The sequence below is a fragment of the Bufo bufo genome, chromosome 2 (genome assembly GCF_905171765.1).
Source record: "Bufo bufo chromosome 2, aBufBuf1.1, whole genome shotgun sequence".
NCBI classification, from domain to species: Eukaryota; Metazoa; Chordata; class Amphibia; order Anura; family Bufonidae; genus Bufo; species Bufo bufo.
The window spans coordinates 597936285-597949052 of NC_053390.1; the positions used below are offsets into that span (position 1 = coordinate 597936285).

Consider the following 12768-nt stretch of genomic DNA (forward strand, 5'->3'; position numbering starts at 1 on the left):
AACTTCAAAAAAGACTCTATATCTTAGGTCTATAGTCAGATGTGGTTACTTGAAGTTGGAGGCTATACCACTGACAGAGTCTCATGACCAAAGTGACTGATTTCTGTCACTTGCAATGTGGTTATGGACACCTTCTATGGATCTAACTTATCAATCTATTGATGACCCCCATACACACACAAGAAGAGGACCACTATATAAGTCACATTGGAAATGCACAATTAGTCTCCAGGGAAAAGTAGAAATTGCAATTCCATAGAATATTAGTACAGTTAGATAATGAAGCTTCACGCCCCCTGCTGGTTAGAAGTTGCACTACATTTTTCTGTTTCTACTAGTACAGGGCTGGGCAACCTGCGGCCCTCCAGCTGTTGTAAAACTACAACTTCCAGTATGCCCAGTCTGCCTACAGCTATCAGCCTACAGCAGGGCATGATGGGATTTGTAGTTTTACAACAGCTGGAGAGCCGCAGTTTGCCCATCCCTGTACTAGGGCATGGCAGAAGGGGCCAGACAGCCTACAGGAGTGACATGGATTTTCAATATCTGTGTTTAGGATAAAACTAGTAGGAGAACAGAAAACAAAGAAGTATTGTTTCTAACGTTACTGTATATGTAGCATGCCCGGCAGCCACTTTTAGATAATACTTTACACTGGCACTGTATTTGTTCGGCCACATAGCCCCTGTACATGCACGGAGAACACCGTTCTAACAAGGACAATCAATATCACTGCAAGTCACACTAGATCCACAGCAGTCTCCAATAATACCTGGTATACTCAGAAGTTCTTCATCAGACAAGAGGTCACCAGAAAAGAATTTAAAAGCTGCATAAAGCACATTTTAGTTTGTAAAGGGAATGAAGAAGGTTTCCTGCTGGCAGCTAGGAAATAAGCATGTCCTACATGACAGCCGCAAATTGTATATACTCCAGTATGGCCCTAAAATAAAGCATTCTTCTATATGTATGGCCACGTAGGGGAATAGTATTGTCACTAGCAGTTCTTCCTTGTGCTTAATATACTATAGCACTACCCAAAAGAGACACCATGGCCTAACTGCAGACGGTGACCTCCCAATATACTACATACTAGCTGTACACATACAGTACAAGTGATGCAAACTTTCATTCTCCCTGTCTTCCTACAATACTCCCATTATGCCCTTGTAGCCGTATCCTATCAATCAAGGTTATCAGAGTCTCCAAAACTACAGTGAGGTGAGAACTGTGTCTACAGATGTAGTAGAGTTAACACACATGCTTTCTGAGACGTGCTATCTTTTCTAAACTAAATGCGTTAAGCAAACACCTTCAACTGCTTTTCAATGGCTTTTGTTGCAAGATAACGCAATGAGTTTAGAAATTTCAGTTAAGAATTTGTGTGTTAACCCTGCTACATCTGTATAGGGTTTCATGCACACGGCCGTGTTCCACGGCTGAGAGCGGTCCGTGGTAACCCCGGCCGGGATTCCTGCTGACAGCATGAGCGCACGGCGTCATTGGTTGCTATGATGCCGTGCGCTTCATGCCGCCGCTGCTGTACAGTAATACACTCGTATAGATCATACCAGTGTATCACTATAGTGCAGCGGCGGCATGAAGCGCACAGCGTCATAGCAACCAATGACGCCGTGCTCCTCCTGCTGTCAGCCGGGTTACCACGGACCGCTCTCGGCCGTGTGCATGAGGCCTAACATTCAGATTTACTTCTGTAAAAACTGTCCCTTTAACTGCTGATAACAGCCACTAATGATCCAAGGACTGGCTCACTGGTAAATTCAGGCTGTAAGAGATTTTGTAATGCGTTTAGTCAATTTAACTCAGTCCCAAGGCAATTAAAAACATGGCGCTCACCATACGGTTAAAATCCTCTTTATTGCGCTTGCAGGTACATAGGAGGTTGGAAATAGCCTTGATTTGCACCTCCGTACCTGCAAGTGCTACAAAGAGGATTTAACTGTATGGTGAGTGCCATCTCTGGTGAGCGCCATGTTTTTAATTGCCTTGGGACTGAGTTAAATTGACTAAACGCATTACAAAATCTCTTAGGCCCCTTTCACACGAGCGTGACGGATTAGGTCCGGATGCGTTCAGGGTGCGTTCAGTGAAACTCGCGCTATTTTGCAAGCACGTTCAGTCAGTTTTGTCTGCGATTGCATTTAGTTCAGTTTTTTCCACGCGGGTGCAATGCGTTTTGATGCGTTTTTCACGCGTGTGATAAAAAACCTGAATGTTTGCAAACAACATCTCTTAGCAACCATCAGTGAAAAACGCATCGCACCCGCACTTGCTTGCGGAGGCAATGCGTTTTTCACGCAGCCCCATTCACTTCTATGGGGCCAGGGCTGCGTCAAAAACGCAGAATATAGAACATGCTGCGATTTTCACGCAACGCAGAACTGATGCGTGAAAATCACCGCTCATGTACACAGACCCATTGAAATGAATGGGTCAGGATTCAGTGCGGGTGCAATGCATTCACGTCACGCATTGCACCCGCGCGGAAATCACGCTCGTGTGAAAGGGACCTTACAGACTGAAGTTACCAGTGAGCCAGTCCTTGGATCATTAGTGGTTGTTATCAGCAGTTAAAGGGACAGTTTTTACAGAAGTAAATCTGAATGTAAATTGACTAAACATGTTACAACATATCTTACAGACTGAATTTAGAAGAAGGGACCTCAAAGATTCGAAAGCTTTCCTTATAACATCATTTCTTTTAGTTCAGCCATCGAAAGGTACCAAATGACAATATTTTATATTGTTTCTCTTTTGGAGAACATCAAGACTTCCAATTTCCTTGGGATTGGGAGTTATATTTCTGTCATGGAGAACCCTCCACGATCGGTTCAAGTCGATCCCTAGCCAGCGGTGGTATGCAGACAATGCAGTGCCAGCCTCTATCGGGTTTGGATTCAGTCATCATTAATAATGTACCTGTATGTGAGCTACACTATTTGCCTCTTCACATTTTATACCCCGAAGATGATATTACCCCCAAATGACACATACTAAAGCAGGGATGCTCAACCTGTGGCTCTCCTGCTGTTGCAAAACTACAACTCCCAGTATGCCTGGACAGCCTACAGCTATTAGGGCATGCTGGGAGTTGTAGTTTTGCAACAGCAGGAGAGCCACAGGTTGAGTATCCCTGTACTAAAGTACAGCCTAAATACTTCTATTAACAGCTTCTTCTGAGGTGTCTTCTACCTAAGGGCTCATGCACACGGCCGTTGTTGTTTTGCGGTCTGTTTCTCACGGATCCGTTGTTCGGTATCTGAGTTTTTTTCTCTCTGATTTAAGTCCTCCTCCATTCCGTTATTCCACAAAACATCTCCATATGGCTTCCGTATGCGATCCGTTTTTTGCGGATCGGAAACGGAAACAGTAACTTATTAATCACCAAACGCATGAGCAATATAGGCTGGGCATAGCATTTCTACCGGTTTCAGGCTGTTGTGATGTCTGCCCTAACTCATGACGAAACAGCCCGAAACCGGTAGACGAGGATTTTGTTTAACTGGATGTTTGATTTTTAACCGCTGAAATAAAGTACCGTTGCACCGTCTGCGTATTGAGCTGAATTACCTTTCTTTCTACTGGATTTCCACGTACCCGCATCCAAGTGCGGTTGTTCCATGCTCAGAGCAGATGAAGAGCAGGTGAGAGACGTTTTTTATCTTTTTTGCTGTATTTCTACAGTATGGATCCGTATAATACGGATGACATACGGATGTGTTCCGTGTGCGTTCCGTATTTTTTGCGGACCCACTGACTTGAATGGTTCCTCGGACCGTGATTTGCGGACAATAATAGGACATGCACTACTTTTTTGCGGAATGGAAATACGAAAAACGGAATGCACATGGAGTACCTTTCGTTGTTTTTGCAGACCCATTGAAGTGAATGGTTCCGCATACGGTCCACAAAAAGAAAAGGAACGGAAGCGGAAAGAAAATACGTTCGTGTGCATGTGTTCACATCACGTTTTTGTCCCACATCTAATGTATGGGCCTGATATAACCGTTACACGGATGCCTCCGACAGGTGCCACACCATAGGGTTCCATTGCAAAAAAAAAAATGCATCTGCTAACATACATTTTTTTTGCTGTGCTCTGCAGGAGGGAAAATCATTGTGTACTGCACTTTGCATCCTTTTTTGCCCTAACGTATATGTTAAACATAGCCCCCAAGCTAGACCACACTAGCAAATCTGTTTTCCACAGTTCTGACTCACCTTCCTCATCGGAGACATCCAGGACTTCAGTCATAGTCTCCGGCACATTCAGCTTGTGCTTCTCTGTCACAGTCTGTGCACAAAAGACCAATATCAGTAAGCAGCAAGAGAATTGTATTATTCTACGGCATCCAATAATATGGTGAATCATCCCATAATGCAATACAGTGGTCGGCAGGGAACACACCCGGGTCTACACAGACACCATGACTTTGCCCTCTCTCCAGTAGATATCCTGATATTCATGGCATAATACCACAAGCTTAACTAGGGTTACATATTTACTTCAAAACGAGAATTATTACAATACCATACTTACATTAAAAGGGTTGGCTGTAGTGAGAAGAACATGGCGGCTTGCTTCTAAAAACAGCATCACATCTGTCCACAGTTGTGTGTGGTATTGCGACTCAGCCCTATTCAATTCAATGGAGCCAAGCTGTAATACCAGACACAACCCGTGGACAGGGGTGGCGCTGTTTCTGAAAGAAAGGAGCCATGTTTTTCTAATGTTAGACACAGATTTGCTAATTATAGGTATACATTAGGGGATGCATTAACTATATTACAGTCTTTTTAAAGGGAATGTCACCTCCATCATGCCCTAATATAAGTATAGTAATACATGTATAGAACACCTATAGCCGACTCCAGATCAGTAATTTGTATGTCAATACTCATCGCCATTCCCCTGCTATGCTCCCGTAAACCAGTCATGGAAGCATTGATAGGACTCCTGTGCACGCGCACATAATAGGGAGGACTCCAGGAGAAGTTCTCTCTATGCATTCCAGGGCTGGATGGTGGGCACATAGCAGGGTAATGGAGGGGAGTATCAACTTGCAAATTACTGATCTGAGAAGAGGGAAAACTACAAAGCAATCATAAAAAGTAAGGGGCAGGGGCATAAGTATAAAGGGTGCAGAGGCTGGAGTTGCCTCACTGGATGATAAGGTCCCTTTGCACCCTGTGGAACCCAATGCTTTTACAGATGGGGGTTCCTGTATCAGATTTTGCACCAGGCTCAGGCCATTCAAGTTACGCCACTGGTGCTTGGATATCTCTAAGATTTTTCGATATAGGTGATCTGTACATCACAAAAATACTCTAGGACTACTGATTCCAGCCTAAATGAATGAAGTAGCAGCACATCACGATAAAGCATTTTTTGCTACCTTTATAAGGCAAGTTCAAATCTGCGTTGGAAGCTTCATTAGGAGCCCCTGTTGTAGATGCCACTATTTTTGATGGGAAAAAAGACAGACACCTGAGCAGAACCTGAAGGACCTCATTATATGACAATGTGAATGATTGGGTTATGCTGGTGTTCACCATGACACTTATCCAGCACCTAACCGTGGACTCTGTTATTGATGGAAGCCACGACACAGATGTGACATGAGTAGTGTTGAGCGAACTTCTGTTTTAAGTTCGGCGTCTAAAGTTCGGCTTCCGTTTAGCGGAGAATCCCGATATGGATTCCGAATTCCATTGTGGTCCGTGGTAGCGGAATCAATAATGGCCGATTATTGATTCCGCTACCACGGACCACAACGGAATTCGGAATCCATATCGGGATTTTCCGCTAACCGGAAGCCGAACTTTAGACGCCGAACTTAAAACAGAAGTTCGCTCAACACTAGACATGAGCCTTATATGTGTAAAACCTGTGCATTCAGTGAACTTATGGTTGTAGGGGTACAACCACACGGTCAGGTTTAAGCACACAGTTTTGGAAGTGTAACAGAGTGTCTAGAGAAGTGGTAAACAGTGATGGCCAGTTCGACCGCGAACACATGCGAGCTGCCATCTCAACTCATAAGCCCTTACCTGTGCCTGTGCGCGAGCCGGTCTGAAATGAAATGCGGTCACCGGGAGCAGGCAGTTCCGAGAACAGCCTCCGGGGGCATTCATTGGGCTGTTCTCGGAACTGCCTGCACCCGGAGACCGCATTTCATTTCAGATCGGCTCGCGCACAGGCACAGGTAAGGACTTACCTGTGCATCGTCGGACTTGTGAGTTGACATGGCAGCTCGCATGTGTTCGCTCGCAGTGGCGAACTGGCCATCACTGGTGGTGAATGGGGTGTATATTTTTCCAAGGTTCCTCACTTCGATGTTCTACTAAATGCAACCAGGGTATGTGAATGACAGAGATCTGTGCAGTTGTCTTTGTATTAGGATTTGTTGAGAACCCACTTTCAGGGCCTGTGTTACTGGAGAGGGGAGAGAAGGGTGGGCACCCACTCCACCCGGACAGTCCGGGTATTGGGCTGTCCATATTAATTAGTCCACAGGTGTGCTGGCCTTATTTAAGGTCAGGAGCCCAATCACTCCTTGCTCTCAGCCAGGGAACAGGTCATCTACTTGGAGCCTGTAAGAGCACATCAAGTGGTATGGTTTGGTGCCTGGTATTAGGCCGACACTGGGTCAGTGAGCTTATCCTGCTGTAGAGTTAGAGCTGGACAGGCAGAGGATTTTTGTTTGTTAAATTTTATGTCCTGAACCACAAACTGACAATAAAACTGGCCAGTTGAATGAAAATTCCACTTTTTGGACTGAAATGTCTATGGTGTGCCTGCTAAAGTGTGCCCGTCTACCCAGGAGACGACAGCCCCGCTACCTAATCCCTTACAGAAGCCAAAAAGTCATATCTGACTTTTATATGTCCTCCCCTTTTAAGATCTACTCCTGATTTTGGCTTTAAAAACTGCATGCAGAAACCTGACCGTGTGGTTGTACCCCTAATGTAATTTAGCTCTCCTCCAGAAAGAAGAAACTGTCACTATAGGCGGCAATACAGATAGTTTTCCTTCTTCTGGTAAAGAGCTAATTCACTTACTTTTCCCAGGGATCAGCAACCTTCGACACTCCAGCTGTTGTGAGAGTCCGGAGAAGAGCAGAAGAAGTATGTATGCTGGGAGTTGTAGATTCACAACAGCTGGAGTGCCGGAGGCTGCCTACCCCTGCTCTATCACATTACTTACACACTCTCTCAAATGCCAATATCAGACATAACTATTCACAATGCACAGCTCAGCGCTGTTATCCTGGACTCCACAGCAGAAGTTCAGCATGCGTCAGTGGCAAAACCACCACTTAGGGCTCATGCACACGGTAGTTGCCCGGCCGTGGCCGTATTGCGGCCCGCATACAGCGGGTCCGCAATACATGGGCACCGGCCGTGTGCACCCCGCATCACGGATGAGGACCCGTGGTGTTTCTGTCCGTGCCTACGCACCGCAAAAAAATAGAAAATTTTTAGAACTATTTTTTTATAGTTTAGACTGATCAAGTTGAATGGGTCTCAATCCATCCTGGCCGCCGCACGGATGTTGCCCACGCATTGGGGACTTTAAATTGTGGTCCCCAATGCACAGAACGGACGCACAACGGTCGTGTGCATGAGCCCTTAGTCCGCTTTCACACAGTCAGTGGTTGGTCAGAGTTTGATCAGTGATTTCCATCAGTGATTGTGAGCCAAAATAAGTGAGCCAGGTGCGGGTCAAAAACGTAGAACAGGTGCAGGTCTTTTGATTATACATTATGTTTGTGTAGCCTTCACTCCTGGTTTTGGCTCACAAATAGGGATGAGCGAACTTCATATTTTGAAGTTCGAGTTCGTGTTGTTGTATGGATTCCGTTACCATGAACTATAAGGCAATTTCATGACGGAATGCATAACGAAATACCTTTAGAGGCATTCCGTTAATAATTCCATCATAATAGAAGTCTATGGCCTGCATAAGGGATCCGTCACGTTTCCGTTATGCAGGGGAGTCCTCTCCAGCATAACGAAAACCAGACGGATCCGTTATGCAGCCCATAGACTTCTATTATGATGGAATAAATAACTGAATGCCTCTAAAGGCATTCTGTTATGCATTCCGTCATGGAATTGCGTTATGATCCGTAACGCAATTCAGCATATATCACAACACGAACCCGCACACGAACTTCAAAATATGAAGTTCGCTCATCCCTACTCACAAAGGCCTCATGCACACGACAGTGTTTTTTCACTGTCAGTGATTTGGCTTCAGTGGTCCGTGTCCGATTTTTGCTTCAGTTGTGTTTCCTTGTGTCTTCCTTTTTTTTTGTCTGTCAGGGGGAAAAAAAGGAAGGTTAATGAAAAGTGTAATTTTATTGCACCAAGGTCTTGTAGAAAAAAACGGACGCGGACACGGATGACATACCAGTTGTGCATCCGTTTTTTTTGACGGACCCATTGACTTGAATGGGTCCGTCCTCCATTTTCCACTGACAAGAATAGGACAGGTTATATTTTTTTAACGGACTGGAATCACGGACGCGGAGAAAAAACGGAGGACTATCAGTTTTTTTTCACAGCCCCATAGAAATGAATGGGACCTCCGCTAAACTGCGAAAAATGACGGAACGGACGCGGATGCACACAACGGTCGTGTGCATGAGGCCAAACACTGATGGAAATCACTGATGAAAACACTGACGGTGTGAAAGCGGCCTCCCATCACATACACATATATGTATTTATATACATGTTCCCATTTTCAGGAAGCTGCATGGGTTTCCTTAGGGTCCTAAGGAGTTAAAATGTGTTTGTGTCTTTTTAACAAATCAGTGACAGATTTTCATAGACAAAGATAGCACAGATATAACAGCAGGCAGGTGGGCAGCAGTGAAGTGTAGGGGAGGGGGAGGTGGGGATTCATACATATAGTACTGCTTAGACAAGAACCTCATTGCTTGTATGGGGGCCAGGCATGCCTGGAGAGCGGCAGGAATGTTTCAGACTTGGGAAAGAGTTTTTTGGCACTCAACTCCAACCACTTCTGTAAAGCAGCACCACTGAGCTTCCGACAACCATATCATTATGCAGATTCTGTGCCAATGGATCCTTTGAAGGCATTTTAAAAAGTGGCAATTTGCCGACCTCTTTACATTACACACCTCTCATATTCTTCACTTAAAAAATCTTACTGAGTTTATAAAGTATTTAGTCTACAAATATATTGCATCATGTGATAAAGGCGGAAGGGACGGTCGCCGCTGGTGTGGAGCTCATCACTGCACAGTGTGATGTACTATGTACTCTTGGTGGCACATCACTACATGTCTGAAAATGTATGATTACCGTGATGGCTAGAAAGAAGAAAATCAGGTGAGAAACCTCCAGTATATCTCCACTGAGCGTAAATACCGAAGATTGGTTAGCTATAACCAAAATACCTACATTTGGGCATGGATGAGACAACTGCTCGCACCCAACCAGGGTTATGGTATACACTGTCAGGACATCGAAGGGGCTTCCAGGATTAGAAAAACATGGTTGCAAAAAAACTGCCACAGGTTGCAAGTGGTATTGCAGATCATCCCTATTCATTTCCCACACGACCGTGTGCTGGCCGTATCGTCCATTGGGGACCGCAATTTGCGGTCCCCAATGCACGGCAACATCAGTGCAGCATGCACTACTTTTTTTGCGGTGCGGATGCACGTACAGTAAACCTACGGAAGCACGCCACTGTGCTTCCGTGGGCTTCCGATCCATGCCTCCGTTCCTCATCTCCCGGATAGCTGACCCATTCACTTGGATCCGTGATCCGGGTTGCACACGGCCGGTGCCCGTGTATTGCGGACCCGCCGTATGCGGGCCGCAATTCGGCAACAGCCAGCACACGTTCATAGGCATGAGCCCTTAACCCGTAGATGAGACGATGGCCCTGTTTTAGTAGGAAGCAGCCATGTTTTTCTAACCCTAGCCAGCCCCTTTAATGATTTAAAGATCCCACACTAAAAGATAGCTGCAATGATTGAAATCATTTTTCCGCATGGGAAATTGTTCACGTTACTGCAAATATTATTCATATACATCCCCTGTATTTATTTGCATTATTGATATGTGATGTTACTGTATGACAGCATTCCCAAGCCTGTGCCTCCACAGCTGATGCAAAACTATAACTCTCAGCATGTCCTGACAGCCACAGGCTCTCAGGTTATGCTGGGAGCTGTAGTTTTGCAACCACTGAAGAGCCACAGTTTGGAGACCACATAAACCAAACATAAGGGCTCATGCACATGAACGCATTTTCTTTCCGCGTCCATTAAAATTTTTTATGCGGACTGAATGCGGAACCATTCATTTCAATGGGTCCGCAAAAAAAATGGAAATTACTCTGTGTGGATTCTGCTTGCGTTTGTCCGTTCCACAAAGGAATAGAACATGTCCTATTATCTTCCGCATTACGGACAAGGATAGGACTGTTCTATTAGAGGGCAGCTGTTCTGTTCCGCAAAACATGGAATGCACGTGGATGTCATCCGTATTTTTTTGCGGATCCGTGTTTTGCGGACTGCAAAATAGATACGGTCATGTGCATGAGGCCTTAGTGAAGACCCGGTAGTTATTTTTCATAGTGTATGCATGACTCCCGTAACTGTCCAGTGCTGCACAATCCATCAGGAAGAGAGATTTATTCGCAATTCGAAATACTGAGCACATCAACCAATCTGCAATTCTGACACAAAGGGATGAATCATGTGTAGATGTGGCACGCTGCTAATTATCAGAGGCTTTGTAATGTATTGTTGCTGATGCTATAGGGCTGTCAGTTTCAGATCTGGAGAAATTTAACCCATGAAGATGCAACATGGGAAGCGAATTGTGCAAATCTAAAAGAGGCGGCTGAATCTACCGGCTTTGGGTATTTAGAATCGACTAAAGTTTATTCAAAGTAATACTACAATATGTGCTCTAAGAAGATCATTGAACATTATAGAATAAGAATGGCCAAAGCAGAGTGTGTCCTTTAACATGTATATCCTGCGCCACAGCCCTGCTCATTGTGATATCCCCTTGTGTTACCTGTGCTTTACATAGGACTGCACAGGCCACCAAGCTATCATGACCCACTACACACACAATGCAGCCCAAAGAGTTAAACCGCAAATTCAGCCCTGCTACATCTGTAATTTCATGAAGCATTCCAGGAGGACAATGATACCCACACAATTATAAAACACAGGTCCTGATTGTCCTCGCATTACAAGATGAATACTCACAGTGGTTGTGGTGACTATCTCCTCTGTGACAACCTTCAGCGTATCCACCACCGAGATGTATCCCAGTCGCCTGGCAATCGCGAGGGCAGTGTTGCCATTCTGCAGGGGAAGATGAAATGGTGGAGAGGGCGATAAACTGGGAGCCAATGAGATCACACACAGTACAGGGAGTGAGCCAGGCTTTCCATCCAAAACAAGGCGCCGAACCCAGGAAAAAGCTCTACGGCAATGTGTGGTTCACTTCAGAAGTCTTTCTAATCCCTATAGCAACACAACACACTGACATCTGCAGAAAAATGTGCTGTCTGCTTTAAGGCTGTCACGCACCAGCAGAAATTGGCCTTAAATACAAGCTACTTAAGATGCCTTCAAATGCAGGCTTAGCTGTTGAGATTCCTTCGAAGCCTCGTACATGCAGAAATGATCCTATTTAGAGGAATACTTCAATAGTGACTGTTATTTTGTGCTCCAGCGTCCACTTCAGCAGACCGGATACATCGGAACTGACTAAATAAAAACCTGCATAAACCACATCTGACAGTCATTTAGGAGAAGCACAAGTCATTTCCATAGAGGAAAGTTTTAGTCGGCTTTCTAAATAAAGAGGACTATAGGTCAGTAAAATATCAGTGAGGAACACCTTGCCCTAAAGCACATGTAAACTATATAGTATCAGACTCATAATTGGATTAAGGCTGTGAACCACTCCTATAAAGAATTCTTTCCATTGATACTGTATTTGTTATTTGCCTTTTAAAGGGAACCTGCCACTACGAAAATGCAGTGTAATCTGCAGGCAGCATGTTATAGAGTCGGAGGAGCTGAGCAGAGCGATATCTAGTTTTATGGGAACAGATTTAGTATAATTTGTATTTCATTCATTAAAATTCCTGCTCATTCTGGGCTTTGAAGTCCAGGAGGCAGTCCTATCAGTGATTGACAGCTATCTCTGTATACACAGTAAGGCCTCTTTCAGACGGGCATTGCGGGAAAATGTGCGGGTGCGTTACGGGAACACCCGTGATTTTTCAGCGTTTTGCACTCGCGTGAGAAAAATCACGCATGTTTGGTACCCAAACCCGAACTTATTCACAGAAGTTCAGGCTTGGGATCGGTGTTCTGTAGAATGTATTATTTTCCCTTATAACATGGTTATAAGGGAAAATAATAGCATTCTGAATACAGAATGCATTGTAAAATAGCGCTGGAGGGGTTAAAAAAAATTTTAAAAAAAATTTAACTCACCTTAATCCACTTGATCGCGATGCCGGTATCTCCTTCTGTCTCCTTTGCTGAACAGGACCTGTGGTGAGCATTCATTACAGGTAAAGGACCTGTGGTGACATCACTCCAGTCATCACATGATCCATCACCATGGTAAAAGATGATGTGGACATGAAAATGGTTCCCTTATACACCATGGTAAAAGATCATGTGATGGATCATGTGATGACCGGAGTGACGTCACCACAGGTCCTTT

General features: G+C 44.7%; 1 protein-coding gene across 50 annotated transcripts in view; it reads right to left on the reverse strand.

Moving 5' to 3' along the window:
• Positions 1 to 12768, reverse strand: part of ANK2 (ankyrin 2) — a 536395-nt gene that overhangs the window by 91628 nt on the left and 431999 nt on the right. For 33 of the 50 annotated variants that reach the window (XM_040418330.1, XM_040418328.1, XM_040418327.1 and 30 more), the window contains 2 exons: positions 11289 to 11387; positions 4243 to 4315 (listed from right to left, as the gene is read on the reverse strand). In XM_040418330.1, coding sequence (XP_040274264.1) covers positions 4243 to 4315; positions 11289 to 11387 — 172 coding nt within the window. Of the gene's footprint in view, positions 1 to 772; positions 830 to 4242; positions 4316 to 11288; positions 11388 to 12768 lie in introns of all 50 variants that reach the window. The other 17 variants (XM_040418305.1, XM_040418301.1, XM_040418293.1 and 14 more) reach the window with 1 other exon arrangement.